Source organism: Xenopus laevis, chromosome 8L (assembly GCF_017654675.1).
Source record: "Xenopus laevis strain J_2021 chromosome 8L, Xenopus_laevis_v10.1, whole genome shotgun sequence".
Classification (NCBI taxonomy): Eukaryota; Metazoa; Chordata; class Amphibia; order Anura; family Pipidae; genus Xenopus; species Xenopus laevis.
Window position 1 is genome coordinate 38,948,732 of NC_054385.1, and position 20,794 is coordinate 38,969,525.

Here is a 20,794-nt window from a genome sequence, read left to right on the forward strand (position 1 = left end):
CCTTCTGCTATCGGTGCATGAACAGTACATATGCACTGATCACTGAGGGAAGGGTAAGAGCTGAGGGCCAGCAACAGACTTAATACATCCCTGAATTGTAGTACAAGTATGGGCCTCTTATGCAGGACAGCACATTGTCTTCCCCCTATGTTGGGTAACCACAACCTGATTCACTGTTGCTGGCTGGATATTCTTTGGTGAAAAAAATCATATATTCGTTATTATGCTTGGACTGCCTGCTTTGGAAAGCTGATTCTGCAATGAATATATTTTTAAATGTTTCTCAGAATTATTTTTTTTCCATAATCCACCAAAAAATTTTTTTTGTGATATTAAAGGAGTAGGAAAATTATTTGGCACGTGGGGGTGCCAAATGTTAGGCACCCCCAAGATATTGTATTTACTTACATCCCGGGCCGTTGCTCCTATAAGCAGAAAACTGCACCGGCCCGGGGTTATTCCAGTAAGCACCACGGGGCAATCCTCTTCCTGCTTCTTCTTTCTTCTCATGGCTGCCAATGCACAGTAGAGTGAAAAGCCGAAATTTAACAAAAAAGCCGGCTACTGTGCATGCGTCTGCCCTGGGAAATTTGAAGAAAGAAAAGGAAGGAAGACGATCCATGGTACTCGCTGAAAGAATCTCGGGCCGGTGTTCCTATCCGCAGAAAACTGCACCGGCCCAGTGTCAGGTAAGTAAATACTTGGGGTGCTTAACATTTGGCATCCCCAAGTGCCAAATGACTTTCCTTCTCCTTTAACTTTTATGACAAAAATTAACCTAAGTGCAGTATATCAAAGTAAAATAGTACACCAAGTATTTCCTCCTATACAGGTATGGTAATGTGTACTTGATCCAAATTAAGATATAATTAATATTTATTGGAAGCAAAACTAGCCTATTGAATTTATTTAATGTCAGAACTTTGCCTCAGGCAGTAGTGAGTGGCCAGTTATTAGCGGTGGCAAAAAGCCGCCTCTTGTAACTTTTTTTAAAATGGAAGTTCAGCTCTGCTAGTTCAGAGAGCTCTATAGTACTCATTGCACTAGTGATGTGGCCCCCCTTTGACCTGCTCCAACGCTGAAGTTTTAAAGGAACAGTAACACACAACAATGAAAGTGGTTTAAAGTAATTAAAGGGATGGTTCATCTTTAAGTAAACTTTTAGTATGTGATAGAATGGCCAGAAAACTGCACCGGCCTGGGGTTATACTAGCGAGCACCACAGAGAGATCTGCTTCCTCTTTCTTTGCGCAGTTCCGCATGCGCAGTAGAATGAAAAGCCGAACTTTAACTAAAATTCGGCTATTTCGTTCTACTGCGCATGTGTTTGCCCGGGGAGATTTGAAGAAAGAATAAGCCGGAAGTAGCTCTCTCAGTGGTGCTCACTAGAAAAACCCCGGGCCGGTGAGTTTTCTGCCGATAGGAGCCAGAGGTTTCAGGTAAGTTAATACAATCACTTGGGGGTGCCTAACATTTGGCACCCCCAAGTGCAAACAGACTTTCTTTCTCCTTTAAGTTAAGAAGATCCAAATTACAGAAAGATCTGTTATCCAGAGAGCTCCAGGTCCTGAGCATTCTGGATAACAGATGTCATACCTGTATTTCCATTTTCTTGTACTTGATCCCAACTAAGATTTAATACGTCCTAACTGGGTGCAAAAACCCCTATTGAATTTAATTAGTGTTTACATGATTTTTTAGTAGACCTAAGTTATAGAGATCCGTATTGCAGAAAGATCCCTTATCTGGAAACCCCCAGGTGTTCAGCATTCTGCATAATAGGTCCCATACCTGTACATTGAAAATGTATTCAGCTGGCCATAGACACAAAGATACAGTCTCGCATGAATCGAAGGTTCCCAACATTTTGCCAATCAGTCTTTCAGTCAATCATACAGGTTAAAAGCTTTATATCAACTAACGATCATATCTCTGCATGTATTGCCTATCTGACAATATCAGTGGGAGACTGTCACTACTATTTGTCGGACATAACTTTCATACGATTGCTGTCTGTCAATCAATGGCCCAAGCATCGTGTGATTTGTTCTTTTTCCTACTTATTTTAATCTGAATCATAAGATTGAAACGAACAATTGTAAAGAATAAAATCTGCAGGTCTATGTCCAGCTTTAGCTTGCTGAAAACATCATCAATAGAACCTCTCTCTAATGGTCATTTATGCTCATGCTTAAACCCACATTTTTACACTGTAGGACACTGCCATCTAGTGAGTATTTAACCAAATTCCACCCCTTCCAAGTTGTTTATTTTTCAGCCATTTCTTTGGTCCTTCTTCACTGTAAAAGGATTAATCAGGCAGAAAATCAAATGAACAATAAAGGGTTTATTTACAAATAAGTATAACATTGGGTGCATCACTACGGAAGAGCACTGGGGCCAGCAAAAAAAAATCTTGACTTTAAATCATAATTATGACTGCTGGCCCCAGTGCTCTTCCATACATCAGTCATTTAGTGAAGTACCTACTTGCTTTCACCTGTACCTGAACCAATATGCTAGCTGGGATTTTTTGCTACTTTACTTTTTAATCAGGGGTTGGGACTGGGAAGGAGGATCTGTGAAGCACCCGGATTACTTCTGATCCAGATTGGAAACTCTGTACATCTGAACATGAGTTCTGTTGCTTAGCTGCAACTCCCAGCATGCTTTACCCCTTAATAATATGTTGGCATATGCTGGAACTTGGTATTCCAGCACAATATAAGTAAAGCATGGTTGAGCACCAGGGTTTAGATCTCCTGGATCTAAAGCCAAAAAACATTTAATCGGATCACACAACATTCTACTTTCTGGTTGGTTGCTATGTGTTGCTAGTACTGCACGTCGCTATTAAAGGGCAAGTCATAAATTCTTCAATGTTGGTCTCCAAGCTGGGACTAATACAGGTAAAGGATCTGTTATCCGGAAACCCATTATCCAGAAAGCTCTGAATTACAAGTAGGCCATCTTCCAAAGACTCTATTTTAATTAATAAATTCAACATTTTCAAAGCATTTCCTTTTCCTCTGTAGTAATAAAACAGTACTTTGCACTTCACCTTATTGCAGGTGAAACCAGGGCCGGAACTAGGGGTAGGCAGAGTAGGCACGTGCCTAAGGTGCAAAGCTAAAGGGCACACACTTTCTCTGCCTCCTACCCCTAACCTAGCCAGGCGCTTGCGTCCTTTCTGCGCTTGCGTACATGGCTTATTCTCGCATGCATGCTTTTGTGCATGCACAGGATTTTTTTTCCTGCGCAAGCGTTCCTTTTGGGAATTGCCGCTGGCCAGGTTGCCTAGGGTGCCTGGCCCGCCTGGCCCGGAGCTTGGTGAAACAATCCTATTTAATGTTTAAATAAGTTTTTACAGTATAGTTTTCGAAATTAAAGAAAGATCCCTTATCTGGAAAACACCAGGTCTTGAGCATTCTAGATAACAGGTCCCATAAAGCCCAAACAGACCCCCATAGGGAACAAAATCAATGCAGCAGGCTGGCCAGCAACAGATTTTTCCGTATTAGCTGAATATTTAATATCATATTGGTATTTTGTAGAGAGCTGGCAACCACTGGGAGGGAAATAAATTCTGTCCATCAGAATATATACAGAGTAACTTAACCCATTAGGCATAATGGATCATAGAATGGTAGTATGGTGTTGGTATAAAAGAAACATGGTGCAAGCCTCATAGGTTCTTTGTTTCTGGTCGTTTTTTTGATCTATATGGCACTGATGTTTAGACCACCACTGGACAATGAATGAGTTGTTGGTACACACAGGGTTAAACTGGGATTTGGTGCTTCCCCTCTGACTGCACCGCATCACATACTCAGCCTCATTTACTCAAGCTGATTTGGTTTTCTGTGAGAAGCACAGTTTTTAAGGCACAACGAAGCACAATCAGTCTTGTACTTTGCAGCTACATGTCCCAGTGCAGTGATGTATGCCCAACATATTTATTGCCATGTTCAAGTCTCATCTACCTTTCGTGCAGGCTTTTCAGGGACAATGTGATCTCCTGTCTTCAATGCTATTCTCAGAACATCCTTTTTGGGCTATTTTGCCACCAGACTGAGGAGTGGTGGTGACATGGTTGGTTGTACCGTTGGCTGGTTTGCCTGAATAATGCTCACTGTTAACATTGCTGTATAGTTTCAATTAAACACCATGATAACTTGATAACCACAGGAGACAGAATTACCCCACACTTCTAACCCTGTCTATCTCATATGCATGGAAGAAGCTAGGACAGTAGTTGTCCTGTCATTTGCACCCTCATTCATAGGCTCCCTCCCCTGATCTACATCCAAAGGATCCAGGCTTTTACTTTCTGAGGCCACCTGCCTGATGCTCCCCAACAGCATTTACCCCCACCCGCCAAGTGGAATCCAGTACAAAAGAACAAATGTACTGTACCTAGTCTCTTCTGTAGATAAGAGAATACCTGTAACAACCCTTTGCCAACAAAGATATATTCTTCCCAAGGGTATAAAGTTAAGGTTTCTGCGGCAAAAACTACCAAAGGCAAACGTATGTCAGGGTGGTGTGTCAACTATAAGTAGGACATGAATTGAAAATGAAATAAAAAGGCAAAACAATGGTTATGCTGAAAAAATAAGAGATGCAAGTGTTGGTGGCAATGATGTTAACAGCATGAAAGGTCAGCAGTGATCTAAAGTTTTGTGCACAAAGAAATAAAAAATGCTGATTTTGTAGAAATATTGAACAAATTTGCTCCAGTAATGTAAGACCTATTTTGACTTCTCAAGAGAGGACCACATCAGTGGACCAACGAAGGTTTTGTCTAACAAGATTTTCTAACCTGCCCACTTTGTCTGTTTTTTGGCCAGGTTGTCAAGAAGGCCCCAGTAACTGGCTACTTTGTCTGAAGGGGCAGAGTCACTTTTATTGGCCCATTTCTTCACGGCTTTAAATTATTATATATATATATATATATATATATATATATATATATATATATATATATATATATATATTGTGAGGAAATCTGCTATGGAACATAAACCAGATTGTCTCTGGCATCATTACCACCATCCAGCCATATCACTCAATCTCTTTGTAGACAAAGAACTGTTGGAGGTCAAGAATATTTTAACAGTTGGGTGCCCATCTAATGTCTATGATTTATGTGCAGTATGGTTTCCTCCTCCTCCACTAGTAAAGGAGGAGGGGAGACCAGCATGCCGAAAGTCCCCCTTTGAAAAGGCATGCTCATAGAAGGCAATGGTATGTGTGTGTGGGGCAAACATTTCTGGTATTTGCCTCTGCTCCCTGGGCACTAAAAGTGCTTAGTGTGTGATGACCACAAACAGCCACTCTATGTTGTTTATTATTTGTTGCATTTCTCCTTTATGTTAAAGAAAACATTAATGTCTGAATACTTTCTATTTTTTGCGATTAGCTTCCTTGCCATAAAAGAACATTCAGTGGGAATATTGAATATTGGTTACTGCATTCAGCCTATCCAGAGCCATAGCTGGGAAAACCAATAACATGGTAACAAGGGAAGATTGTGCTAAGTAATATGTATTAGCTCAAAAGGACAAAAAGGCGGCACTCCGATTAAAAGAAGGTGGTTTATTCCCACAGGTCACGGACCAGTAACACCTGACGCGTTTTGCGAGTAACTCCCTTAATCATAGGCTTTCAAATTTAGTCATGTCACTTCCTTAAGTAAGCCTTTCAACAGCGGCCCCTAAGGGTTATTCATAAAATTGCATCATATTACATTTTCCGTAAAGTTTAACCATTTAAATACTAATTATAAAAACACTTTTTATTTGTACATCTACAATCCAAGTTAAGAACGTTTGTGCACTCCACAAAATAAGTGGTGTTTTTCTATAGACTGAGTAGTGTGCCTTTTGGAAATTGCTCGGAACTGTAGTAAATTACACGTTCCTATATTAACATATCACTATTTTTGGTGTTTTTTATATTTTTTCAAATCATTTTTTGTATGTATATGTATATATCTTATGGATATTCACCTAAATTTAATTACATTTTTGTAAACTGAGATATGTATCTATATATGTATAGGTATAACCAGGAGTATATAAATATATAAACATGGGTATAGACATACATATAAGTAATAACCATTATGCTAGGGGCATATTATAGCCATATTGTCTTTTCCAACATTGGCTTAAGTTATATTAACGTATGGTGTATGGTTATTTTAACTAAAGATGATTTTTAGCTAGAGGTTTTTTTTTAAGGGTCCCTTTATTTCGCTCCTATCTATAGGATCTATCTATCATGTGGTCTCTTATTCTGTCTGAAAGCGCCCTACATATTGTTTCCTGTAATTTTTACACTCCAATAGGTATACAATTCATTTAGAGTTGCAGTTATAAAAACCTTTACTTTGATATGTTCGACATGTAATGTTGGAATTAATGTTGAAATTAAATCCATTGCCGGTATCTATCACCCTGCACTTGTAAGTGCCGTTGGTGGAGAGCCATTCACCCCTCTGCTTAAATACGGGCGAAGAAACCATACTTGGTGCTAGTATATTACCCAAAGTGGGGGCTTTTTTGGATACAAATTTGATCTCATTGGATGTCAGTACTTTATCCAGTTTTTCATCACCACATAGAATCGGGAGATATTTTTTCACTACTCTGCAGATTTGATTGTATTCCTCGCTATACTCTGTTACAAAATAAATCTTTTTATTGTCCTGAACCTGAGTCACTTTATTATCATCTGTATGTTTCCTATTTAGAGCTAGCTTGTTTGCTTTATCGTAGCAATTGTATATGAGATCTTTGGAATAACCTCTTCTATATAATCTGTGAGCTAGTTCCTTTGATTGTCCACGAAAGGAACTAAACTGGCTACAATTTCTGCGGTAACGTACAAATTGACTGTATGGGATACTCCGCAATGTATGCTGTGGATGGCAACTGCTTGCTCTCAATATAGTATTCCCTGCTGTAGGCTTGCGAAAAATCTCAGATTCAATTCTACCTTGATCTGCGTTCCCTGTTAATTTTAGATCCAAAAAATTGATCACATCAGTGGAGTGTTCTAAAGAAAACTGTAAATTACACTCATTATCGTTTAAATAATTGTGAAAATCTATAATCAAATCTGTTGAATCCCCCAAATAAATAAGAGGTCGTCTATAAAGCGACCATACCAAATTATATGACTGCGATAGGGATTATCACATCCAAGGATGCGCGACTGCTCCCACCAGCCCATGTACAGGTTGGCATAAGAGGGGGCAAACGATGCCCCCATGGCGGTCCCGCATTTTTGAAGGTAGTAATCCCCGTCGAAGTAGAAGAAATTGTGAGTGAGTAAAAATTCCAAAGTTGCTAAAGTGAAATCAGCGAAATCTCGTGTAAATTTTTCGTGTTATAGCTCTCATTCCCATATTGTGTGGTATGGAAGAATATAGGGATTTAACATCCATAGAAATCCATCTATAGTTGTCCAACCAAGTTATTTCTCTGAGTTTTTCCAATAGGTGTCCCGAGTCTCTTAAAAAAGAGTGTAAGCCTGAGACTAGAGGTTTAAGAATAAAATTTGTGGATTTTAGGGAGGTGGTGGAACACAGGGACCACTGGATGAGGTCTAATTAGGTAGTCCCTATCTCTAGGATCTACCACCCCCAGGGATATACCATATGAGACCAGATGGTCAATTTCAGTGGAGAATTTATTCTGTTGGTTGGAAGATAATTTCGTATACACTTTACGTCCTCCAATTGTCGTCTAGCCTCTGCTAGATAGTCTTCTGTGTTCATAATCACTACAACCCTCCTTTATTCGCCTGTTGAATTGTTAAGTTAGTGTTCAGCCCTTTTCTCTCCTCCATGGATGTTATCATGAATCAATTTCCCATTTCTACCCAAGTATATTTTCTTTAGATCTGATTCCACCAATTCTTGGAACATGTCCATGGAAGGACATCTAGATTGTAATGGGTAGAAATCGGAAACTGATTTTTTGGGGAGATGAATATGACCTACTAGCCCCTCTACACAAGGGACCCCATTCTCCTCCTGTAAGGAAATGAGATTGGTTAAACAGCATTGTTCCTGAAATGTGGTAAGGGCCATGGGTACTCCATCGGCCCCCCTATTTTTAAGTTAGTGTTGGCATCAGAGGTTCCTTCACCAATGTATAAGTTGCCCGTATCAGTGCCCATGCCTCCGCTATTAAAGTGTCTTCTTAAAGTCAGTTTCCGCACAAATTTATTCACATCCAACAGTGTGTTAAATAGGTTAAAATGGTGAGAAGGGGCATAGACCATTACTTAGGATTTTCTTCTGTGGTACTGTTAGCTCAATTGAGGAAAGGTTAATTACGTTTAGTATGTCCTGTCCTTCTTTCTCGGATTCTCCCTTAAACTGTAATACCTTCCCCCGGAATCTCTTTCCCTTTCTTCTTGTCTTCTTATGTCCGTGTTGTTTCCTTTGATCTAATCCGATTTCTCCATTCTTGGTTGTTCCAACTTTTTCTTTGATTGTGTCTCTTGGCCATAGTAGTTTTTTGGCCTCCTTTGGGTTTCATAGTCTCCCAAATCATTGAGGTCCCTCTCTACATTGTTCCTGCCTTACGTAAAGATGCAGGTTCTAAGTCATCTGCGACAATTGAGTTGTACTCCCCTGAGTCACTCGAAAAAGAAACTTTTTTGTTCCATCTTGATTTCTTTCGCAAGATGGATTTTGGTTTATGCCATGTGTAAACCATATTGTTTTCATAATCCCATTAGTCCCGCCTCAGTTTGCGATTCTTGCGGGCGCTAGTTGATTCCTCCAGTCTCCTTAGATATTTGTTCAATTCTTGGTCAAATTTTGTAAAATCTGTCATCTTCTTATAACCTTTTAGAAGGGACGGTGTTTCATTGATTTCTTTCCTGATATTAGGGAGATTTTGTTTCTTATAATCTACGATTAAATGCATTAGCTCAATAGAGCATTTTGTCAGGGCACCATTCCACTTATTTATAAATTCCACATCATCTTTAGCAAAAATTGGGTATTTTTTAATCCTTAGGCCTCTGGGGATCCATTCAAGGGAGATATAGTTTTCTAGACATAAAACATCCCAGCATAATAATAATTCCTGCGACATTGATTTTTCCAAACTTTTAAACAACATGGGCGGTGTGGTATCCCCTTCGTCCGCAACCCTGTTCCAAATAACGCCGTCTTCTGTGACTATCCTCCACTCCCAACTGTGCTGGGTCTTCACATCCGGTCACAGTGGGGAAAAAACACAGCATTTGTCATCCCCGTGGCTTCTGCTTGCTTTCCCCGTTTGTTATTTAGTGGCCAAGTATATTAGCCAGGGGAGAAAAGGGTTTTGTGCCTTCTTTAAGCAAGCATAAAAAGGTGAAAAAAATATATATATTGAAAAAGATCAAAATAGTAAAAAAACCACAGATAAAGTATGGGATGGTTGAGCTGGCCCTGGAACTATAAACTTGCACAGTAGAAAAAAGAGAAATAGGCTGCTCCAAACTCACCCACTGTGTGTTGTTCTTAGTGTAGCTCCACTTTGTGCTCCGGGTGCTTTGCCATCAGCGTTCCCAATGAAATAACATTAGCTCAAAAGGACAAAGAGGCAGCTCTCCGGTTAAAAGAAGGTGGTTTATTCTCAGCATAATGGTTATTACTTATATGTATGACTATACACATGTTTATATATTTATATACTCCTGGTTATAACTATACATATATATTCTGTGGTGAGGTCACCACTAGGATACCTGGGAAAGTCCAAGACGGAGCTTATTTATGCCCCAGGTTCCTAACAGAGTGGTTCCGGGACTTTTAATCCAGCCCGGGTTTTTTGTGTTATCCTGAGGGATCTCAGGTGAATAATTAAAAAGGCAGCTCAAGCCAGAGTGGGAGAGCTGCAGTCTGCGAATGAAAGAAACAGGGAAGCTGTCTGTGTGAGCAGAGAGAGATTTTTGGAATCCCTACAAGGTTGGAACTTTGTTTGTACTCCCTTTTCATTTGGTTTGAGGAGACAGGTAGTAGTCCTACTCCTGGTTAGTTAGGAGAACTTACATGTATTAGTTAGAAGCCCATTAAGTGGCAAGGATTTTATTTTGAATTGTTTATGTTGTTTTGCTGCAAGTGAAAATAAACTGCCAGAAAGAAACAACCCTCTTATAAATTGTGAGAAAGCTGATCCCAGCAACCCAAACCTTTACATAACATATCTCAGTTTACAAAAATTTAAATAAATTTAGGTGAATATCCATAAGATATATACATATACATACAAAAAATTATTTAAAAAAATATAAATAACACCGAAAATAGTGATAAGTTAATATAGGAACGTGTTATTTACTAGAGTCCCAAGCAATTTCCAAAAGGCACACTACTCAGTCTTTAGAAAAACTTATTTTGTGGAGTGCACAAATGTTCTTAATTAACATAGTCTTGGATTTTAGATGTACAAATAAAAAGTGTTTTTATAATTAGTATTTAAATATTTAGACTTTATGGAAAATGTAATATGATGCAATTTTATGAATAACCCTTAGGGGCCGCTCTTGTAAGGCCTACTTAAGGAAGTGACATGACTAAATTTGTACGCCTATGATTAAGGGAGTAACTCCCGAAACGCGTCAGGTGTTACCGGTCTGTGACCTGTGGGAATAAACCAACTTCTTTTAACCAGAGTGCCGCCTTTTTGTCCTTTTGAGCTAATGTTATTTTAGTGGGAACGCTGATGGCAGAGCACCCGGAGCACTAAAGTTGAGCTACACTAAGAACAACAAACAGTGGGTGAGTTTGGAGCGGCCTATTTCTCTTTTTTTCTACTAAGTAATATGTAGTTGTTTGGGAAATGTAGGGCCTATGCGTAAATATACCGTATATACCCGAGTATAAGCCGAATTTTTCAGCATCCAAAATGTGCTGAAAAAGTCTACCTCGGCTTATACTCGGGTCAGCGGTACCCGACCAGAGTAGCTGAGATTGCAGTCACTTTTAATCATTCCTATACCAACAGTACACTTGGGGAGAGACTGCAATATCCCACAATGCCCTCTGTTGGTTATATGAAAGAATAACAGTGACTGCAATATCACACAGCGCCATCTGTTGGTTATATGAAAGAATAACAGTGACTGCAATATCACACAGCGCCATCTGTTGGTTGTATGAAAGAATAACAGTGTGCCCTCTGTTGGTTATATGAAAGAATAACAGTGACTGCAATATCACACAGCGCCATCTGTTGGTTATATGAAAGAATAACAGTGACTGCAATATCACACAGCGCCATCTGTTGGTTGTATGAAAGAATAACAGTGTGCCCTCTGTTGGTTATATGAAAGAATAAGAGTGACTGCAATATCACACAGTGCCCTCTGTTGGTTATATGAAAGAATAACAGTGACTGCAATATCACACAGCACCCTCTGTTGGTTATATGAAAGAATAACAGTGACTGCAATATCACACAGCAACATCTGTTGGTTATATGGAAGAATAACAGTGACTGCAATATCACACAGTGCCCTCTGTTGGTTATATGAAAGATTAACAGTGACTGCAATATCACACAGCGCCATCTGTTGGTTGTATGAAAGAATAACAGTGCGCCCTCTGTTGGTTATATTAAAGAATAACAGTGACTGCAATATCACACAGCACCCTCTGTTGGTTATATGAAAGAATAACAGTGCGCCCTCTGTTGGTTATATGAAAGAATAACAGTGACTGCAATATCACACAGCACCCTCTGTTGGTTATATGAAAGAATAACAGTGACTGCAATATCACACAGCGCCATCTGTTGGTTATATTAAAGAATAACAGTGACTGCAATATCACACAGCACCCTCTGTTGGTTATATGAAAGAATAACAGTGCGCCCTCTGTTGGTTATATGAAAGAATAACAGTGACTGCAATATCACACAGCACCCTCTGTTGGTTATATGAAAGAATAACAGTGACTGCAATATCACACAGCGCCATCTGTTGGTTATATGGAAGAATAACAGTGACTGCAATATCACACAGCGCCCTCTGTTGGTTATATGAAAGAATAACAGTGACTGAAATATCACACAGCACCCTATGTTGGTTATATGAAAGAATAACAGTGACTGCAATATCACACAGCGCCATCTGTTGGTTATATGAAAGAATAACAGTGACTGCAATATCACACAGCGCCCTCTGTTGGTTATACGAAAGATTACCAGTGATGGCAATATCAAACAGCACCCTCTGCACATGGTAGTGGGACTGTGGGACAATGCACACAGTAATCCGTTTGGCAATTCTCTGTCAACATCAACTTTGCAAAGAAGTCCGGTTGATCGATGGGGGGGGTCGCTTTGGCAGAATGTGCGCTGCTGGGAGACAGGGCTGTAGTTGTGTCTAAGCTTATACTAGAGTCAATAAGTTTTCCCAGTTTTTGTTGGTAAAATTAGGTACCTCGGCTTATACTCGGGTCGGCTTATACTCGAGTATATACGGTAATTGACTCTTTACCTATACTGATGGATTGGGGATTCCACCACTTCTCTTCCCCACTATTCATCACTCAAATTATTTTCCCATCTATATTTAGGCTTCTGAAATGGTTTGACATGCACTTTATTTTGAAGACCAGGATATATATTGTTTATAAGATGTATTAAGTAGGGATGCACCAAATCCAGGATTCGGCCTTTTTCAGCAGGATTCGGCCGAATCCTTCTGCCTGGCCGAACTGAATCCGAATTTGCATATGCAAATTAGGGGTGGGGAGGGAAATTGCGTGACTTTTTGTCACAAAACATTGAAGTAAAAAATGTTTTCCCCTTCCCACCCCTAATTTGCATATGCAAATTAGGGTTCGGATTTGGCCGAATCTTTCGTGAAGGATTCGGGGATTTGGCCGAATCCAAAATAGTGGATTCGGTGCATCCCTAAGTATTAAGCCACCAGGGCATCAAATAAGACTCCTGCCAAAGGGCCAGACAAAATGAGGGTCCAGGGTAGCACAAAAATTGGGAGGCTTCTCATGAAAGGGGCAGATTTGTGTGGATTGGGACAGGGCTTGGTGTATCAGTAGTGTGGATAGGTGGGTTTATGGAGCCCTGACTTAGGTGATACTATACTATACTTTGATAAATATCAAATACAAGCAATATGTGCTTAAGGCATTTCCATTTTTACTGGGATTATTCCAATTCTTCATTGAGCTAAGCAACACTGCTTCTCACAACCTGCTGCCAGTTTTCTGTGATTTCAATGTGTCAAGCAGCTATTCTTTGTGTCCCAAGATATGTAATCATTAAACTAACTATTTGCTTTACTGTGTAAAGAATAGCAGCTTTCTATTTCATTGTGCAAGATGATTTTCTGGGGAAACAGAAACCAGAGTGTGACACCTATAAACAGGATTTGAAATAAAGGTAGAAAAAGATAAGTAAGTTGCTGGACAGTGAAGTAGCAGTAGATCTCATCTAAAACGGGACATTATTGTATTAGAGAGGGTACAGAGAAGGGCAACTAAGCTGGTAAAAGATATGGAAAATCTTAGCTATGAGGAAATACTGGGCAAATTGGGGATGTTCACGCTGGAGAAGAGACACTTGAGGGGTGATATAACTATAATAAATTTATAAGGGGATCATATAATAATCTCTCTATTCCGATTAGAAGAAAGGATGTTCCGGCAAAATTAGGAAGGGTATCATTAAAAATAATTATTTGCAACCTGTATAGCCAGAGGTGTTCTCAAATCTTGGCCATAAATAGGTCTATCATTAAAGGGGGTATTACAGTCAGGAAGGGCTAGCAATGAGTGTGTGGGCTTTAGTGGACCATGGATGGCATTTTCATCTTAATTAGCATGTGACCATCTGGATTAGCAGTAACATGCATACAAGGGCAATTTGTTTCGTTGGGTCCTCATTGTACAGGTATAGGATCCATTATTCAGAAAACCGTTATCCAGAAAGCTCCAAATTACGGAAAGGCCGTCTCCCGACTCCATTTTATCCAAATAATCCAAATTTTTAAAAATGATTTCCTTTTTCTCTGTAATAATAAAACGGTACCTTGTACTTGATCAAAACAAAGATATAATTAATCCTTATTGAAACAAAACCAGCCTTTTGGGTATATTTAATGTTTACCTGATTTTCTAGTAGACTTAAGGTATGAAGATCCAAATTACATATCTAAGATCTGTTATCCGGAAAACCCCAGGTCCCATACCTGTACTTGTTGGCAGGTCCCACCACCTAGGGGTCCCAAGTGACTGGTGGGCTAATTGGGACCCTCTGATGGGAGGTCCCTTCTAACTCAATAGGATGGACCACTTGATTACTGATCTTAAGGCCCAGCCATGAATTATAAACAGCTGTGGTTTTGTCAAACTATGGGGGAATTAGCTCCATTGACATAGTGGCCTATTTATAAAAATATCTATTTATAAAAATAAGTAGTTATACTACTATTTCTAATACACACGCATACAAGGTGCTGTGATCGAGTGGTGGGAGAGTGTCTCCCTGACACACCTTGTAGATTTAAAAGTGATCGGGGCTAAAAAGGCTTTTTGTTTAAAGTCAAATAATATTCGTTTGTAATCAGGCAGCTCAGAGTATATTATCACCCTACCACTTTACTATAGGCTGGGAGGTAGATAGGGTCTCCAGGATTCAAATAAGAGTGTCCATTTTGTAGAAATCCCCCTGCTACAATTACTTCTAAGTTTTCAGAATCCATCAACATAAAGGTTTACTGGGTGTGCAGGGAATAGTAGTTCAGTAGTCTGAACTGGATATTTTTAATAGGCGTAACCCTTAAATTACTTATTGATTACAAATTGCAGCCTTGCTTTATTTCAGGAAACTGTCTAATCACGAAGAATAAGCAAAGGGGGTGTATCCTACTTTCACTATCTAATGATAACGCATACAGTATAAGCAGCTGGCTTTGTGCTTCTTATTTCATTCCCTCCCATTATGGCATCAGGTAGACTTCAGCAAAAATTTCATCTACAAACATCAAACATGAAAGGAATCTGTGAAATGACAAATGATATTAAAAGCTTCAGCCTTAATGACTGCTCCAAAGGAAATCAAGGGTACTACCGAGTTCTCCTCCAGCTCTTTGGTTTTTTAGGACACGGCAAATCCTCCTTCATCAACACCTGCAAGTACGTCTTGGAAGACCAGGAATACAACATGTATGCAGATGTCTCGAACACATTTGGTGGGAACACAACAGCCAGAATAACATATACGCTGACAAAAACACTAATGCTGGTGGATAACCGTGGCTGCTCCAAGTTGGATGATTATGAAACAGGAGAGATTTTTGCTCAGCTGGGTAAGTGTGGGAAATCTTGGGGTAGGAGGCGGGTTTTATGTTTCTTGCTGTAAAATGTTTCTTGTACCACAAGAATATAACACAGAAGCAAGATCTTTACATTTTTTTCCCCAGCAAATTTGTTACCCGTGGATAAAGAAGTGGAGTGGAGCAGAGGGTTTGAGCTCACTGAGAGAATTATAAAGGCTGAGAAACTGGTGAAATCATCAGACTTCATCTTCCCAATCTTTGTGTTCAGGTGAGGGGTAAGATTAAAAAAAAATGTATAGCTTTTTTGTTGTAGTAGCTTAAGTTAACCCAGTTAATTCTTCAGTCGTTTTTTAAGATACATTCATCTTAACTAAAGACATGTGGGGCTTAATGCCATGTGGGGCTCAGTCTTAAGGCCAATTAAGGTAAGAACTGGGGAGAATGGCCATTTGCTCTTCTAGATACACCCAAAAGCCCAGCTCACAGGTAGGATTAAACATTGGAAACAAGAAAAGGACCGCTACTGCTCCCCACAAGTACTTTTCCAGGTGCTCTGTCAAGCAGTATCCGACTGCTAAGATACAATAAGTTGAGGAACAAATAGACGGCACTTCTGGAGAAGATTTATTACTGCTGTATGTCCTGACGCGTTTCGGGAAATGATCCCTTAGTCAGGATCATTTCCCGAAACGCGTCAGGACATACAGCAGTAATAAATCTTCTCCAGAAGTGCCGTCTATTTGTTCCTCAACTTGTAGGATTAAACATTGATATGCTTAAAAACTATGACGAAATAAGAGATTTTCCCTTAAAGGGGCCTCAGCCAAAGTGGGGGCTTCAACTGAAAAAGTTTGATAACAATAAGGATATCAACTCCAGTGGGTTATTTTCAGTGATTTAAAGTTTAGAGTTAGCTGTTTATAATGGTCCATGGTGTTGGTTCAGTCATCTCCTGCGAGTAAGTGTATATAATATATGTGCTTTTTAAAATAAAGCTACCAGTTTTCAACCCTACAGTCACTCCCAACATTTTAGCATCGTTATAAAAGTAGATTCGATTTTTTGAGAACAAATTTGTGATTTGTAATCACAAATATGTTACAATGTGTTAAAAGTGTTGTTACAGAGTGACCGGGCTAAGTCCCTGACATTTATTGACGCCAATTTACGACTTATTGATTAACTTTCTAGTGTGAAGAAAGGACTGCAACCACAGGAGGTGCCAGGGATCCAGCAGTTGCTTGAATTTGCTAGAGATGTAACAGGTAATTTTAGCCTTTTCCCTTTCTATCATTAGGGGACGCTATACCTCCAATGCTCCTACAGAACAGGGAAAATTAATATTTTTATATTATGGTGTTTGTTTTCCGGAGCAGCATATTTATATAAATATTATAATCACTGTCAATGCCCTCCTGCTTATTACGACATTGTGTTTAAGTCCCTCTTGTGATAAGATGAGCAAATCTAAAAGTACAGTTAATACGGAGAAGCCCAAAGTCATAACTATATCACCTTTATGGTAAATAAAACAAAATAATAATAATAATTCAAATGTTTCTTTTTTGTTACCTAGAAGATCTCAAATTGTAGGGAATTTTGATCTTGAATATATTTAATGGCATTTTGGACCATGCAAAAAAACATCACTTGAACGTATTATAATTGCCAAAATCATGAACATAACGGCAAGTATAATCCATTTACTCTACACAGAAATATTTCCTGTTGTTGTCCTCACCCATAAGACTCATGGGGATGTGAATGATATGGAGAGAGCATTTAAAAACATGGGAGTGGAGTGGCTGATTTCACTTGAAAATTTCACACCTGAAGACCACATAAGGACAAAAGGAAGACACGAGGGAGTCCTAAAGTTCTTCTGCGAAGTGATTAAAGATGTTCAGTTTCGCCTGGAGCGAATGGGGGACCCGGATGAACAAAGGGAGCAACGGAAGCTAAAGGTGCTCAGATTCATATCTGACAGAGAAGTGAGAAATAAACTGAAGGAGGTCGCAATAGAAATGCGAAAGAAAGAACAGGAGATAGAATTGAGAAGGGAAGAGGAGTTGAGAAAACGGCTGATGCAAATAATCAGTTCAAGCCCTCCTAGATCATCTTCTCTTTCCTGCATTGTATTGTAAACATTTTGAAAGGGCATACAGCAAAAAAAATTACATATAAGAGTTGGTGTGATTGTTTATAAAAATTCTATGTCAAAGTTACGCCTGCATTTATGCCAAAATGTTATACTACACTGGGCTTGAAGGGGAATTAATTTTTTTTTAAGAATTTTGCTTTTTTAGCACAAATATGATGACATGTTTTGCTCATTAATTCCAATTAAAAAATGTGCTATAATATTGTTCACAGGTTTGCAAAATCTACAGTATGTTAAATTCACAAAAAAGTAAAAAATATTAAATGAGACTTTTGTAGGCAATTATGAAAAATATATGATGTTTGTGCTAAAAATTTATTAGTTTATTATTTTATTTATATTTAAAAATGCCCCCTTTATTGAAGCTCCCTATAGATGTTCTGGTGATGTACTGGTACATTCTAGTTTTTTTACATAAAGGGGCAGGTTTAATAAGGGTCGAATTGAAAAGTCGAATTGAAAAATCGAATTCGAATTTTCAAATCTGTTTTTTTGGTCAAAACTGTCATATTCGACTAGTGAATTATCTAAACTCACTTCAAATTTTTTAAAAATTCTAATTAGATTTTTGATTTATCATACTCTGGCCCTTTAAGAATTCGACTATTAGCCACCAAAAACCTGTTAATTCATGTATAAGTCAATGGAAAAGGTCCTCTGGCCAATTTAAAGATGTTTTTATTGGAGAAAAAACTTATATTGAGTTTGGTCGAATTTGATTTGAATTCTATTTGAGTTCTACTGTACGGCCTGCTTACCTATGTATTGAATTGTATTGCTACACTCTCCTAGTTAAGATATAACATCCTCAAACTACTCGATAATGAAAATGTGAGCACTTTAATGTGATACTGGCAGTAAAAATGTTCTTTTCAAAATATTAATCTACATTAAAAGTTACATATAGGTCACGTGGATAATTTTTTGCTGATAGGTCTGCTTTTGTAAGTAATTATTACTCGAAGTTCCTTTTTTTGCCAACCTGACTGTCCCATCTCGTTCTGTCCGTTAGAGTTTCTAATGCTAACTGACTACTGCGGCACAAATATGGCAGCCCCCTCATAGAGGAACAGGGTAGTAAGAAATGTATTGTAAAAGCATCAGGCAAATATTTTTATGGCAAAATTATAAATAGCATTCAAAGATAATGTTATGATGGATATAAAAAAGGTTATTTTCTGGTGTCAGTATCTATTTAAGAAGGTTAATAACAAAGACATTACATTCTCTAAAATCTTTAATAAACTTTTTAACGTTAATTTTAAATTCAGCTATTTTGACAATGTTTTACCTTTTTATGCAGAGCCATTAGCATGAAGTTAATTCCACATAGAGGCAAATTCCCTAGATGGGGGTCTCTTTGGACAGGGTGTTCTCTGTCCCCCCAGTATTATCCAACTGGGTCCTGAAATATATATATACAGTAAATTAAAAAATGTAAATATTGCACCAAAATTAAATTAAACAATGCCCAATAGGAGAGAAAAGGTTAGACCCAGAATAAGATCTATTAATAAGATATTCACTTCATAAATATATCTGAGCATATTTATGAAAACCCATATCTCAGACTTTCAAACTGGCTCAGATTCAATTCAGTGAGCAGACGTTTATCATGTGAAAAGTCATGAACGGGATTCAATTTGAGATGTAATTCAATTCAGAAAGACTTATCTCACCACGTGAAAACTCTTTTAAGTCTATGCGAAAAAACTGGAACTGAACTTTTTTTCCACATTTTTTAGCAGCCTAAACATGTGGCACAAAAAAGACAACAGCATGTGTATGTGAAGCAATACTAGTATTTTGGTTTGCCCCGGGCTGTGGCAAAGTCTGAAATTGCCTAGTTGTCCATAAACAGCCACTGTATTTTCTTATTCTTTGTTAAATTTTCCCTTTATGTTAAATAAAAACGTAGGGGTTATTTACCAAGATCTATATTTTTCTCATGTTTTAACAAAAACAAACTTGACAAATTTATCTTATTTACTAATAAATTAACTCGAAAAATCGGATTGAGAAACTCGAAAAATATGAGCGTCAATTCGACTTGTGTGACTTATTCGGATTGTCACCCGACAAACCAGAGTTTATTGAGTTTGATGCCTGAAAAACTCAAATATTTCGAGTTTTCGAGCGAAATCCATCGCTAATACGCCTTTGAAGGCGTATTTTCGGATTCTGATTGCTGCTTTGGGGCTTAATAAATCTAAAAAAAAAAAAAAACAATCTGATAAACTCGACCTTTAAAAAATAACCTCCTTAATGTCTAATTACGTTCTATTTTTGGGCATTTTGTTTTTTTTTTTGCCATAAAAGAGCATTCAGTAAGAAAAGTATGTGTGGGATTTTTGACTTTGGTCACACCTATCCAGAGCCTGAGACCAGTAGCCAAAGCTGGGAAAACCCATAACATAATATGAAGAAGAGAAGACCGCTCTAAGTAGAATGTGGCACACTATGATATGAAGTTTGGGAATAGGTGTATCTTGGTTTAGTAGGGTCTATGCAAAAAATACAGTTAATTCTGTACCTATACTTAGGGGGCATATGGATTAGGGATTTCCCAGCCTCCTCTTACTCTTGTCTCTTGTTCCCATCTATCTCTGTGCTTGTCAAATTAACATATTTTGAAGATCAGAATATATATGGTATACAAATTGAGCCATCGGTAGACAGACAGGACTCCAGGGTCAGACAAAATAAGGATCTGGGTATACTACAAAAGTGCTTAGGCTTCTCATGAAAGGGGCAGGTTTGGGTAGTATGGGGGAGGGTTAGGTGTGTCAGGGTAAGGTTTATTTATAGGGCCCTACCATTCTTTCTGCAATCCTGTTTTATGTAGTCTACTATACTTTGATAAATCTCTGCCTTGGAGTGAAGTGTGGATTAGGCATTTACATTTTTACGGGGACTTTAGCAATTTTCCCAGATCTTCAGTTGGCACTTTAGCTGGATGCAGGACCGATAAGAATTTTGCAGTAGCAATTTGTGTGAGGGTCAGCTAGACCAGTGCATTATATTGTTTTTGTTTTTTGTATCATCAGAAGTTCTGGATACGTGGTCTGCCCTGAACCCTCATCCATCAATACCTAATATTAACATGGGAAGGTGCAGTTCTAGATGAATTGTGCCTAGTCTACTTTTCTATACTGAGAAAGATTAACACTGACTTTTTTGTGCTGATTATAAATAGATTGTTTGTGTGTTTGGGTGGAATTATAATATACACCCTTTGTAAAGTAAAACTGTATAAACATCTTGCACTCTATAATATTTCTGACAACCTGTTGCCAGTTCTCTGATGTTATATCAACA

General features: G+C 38.5%; 1 protein-coding gene across 1 annotated transcript; it reads left to right on the top strand.

Moving 5' to 3' along the window:
* The first annotated feature begins 14,947 nt into the window (after positions 1 to 14,947).
* Positions 14,948 to 17,770, top strand: LOC121397023. The gene is made up of 4 exons (XM_041572724.1): positions 14,948 to 15,345; positions 15,460 to 15,583; positions 16,507 to 16,580; positions 17,032 to 17,770. The coding sequence occupies exons 1-4, from the start codon at positions 14,979 to 14,981 to the stop codon at positions 17,457 to 17,459; spliced, it is 993 nt and encodes a 330-aa protein (XP_041428658.1). The 5' UTR covers positions 14,948 to 14,978; the 3' UTR covers positions 17,460 to 17,770.
* Positions 17,771 to 20,794: the final 3,024 nt, after the last annotated feature.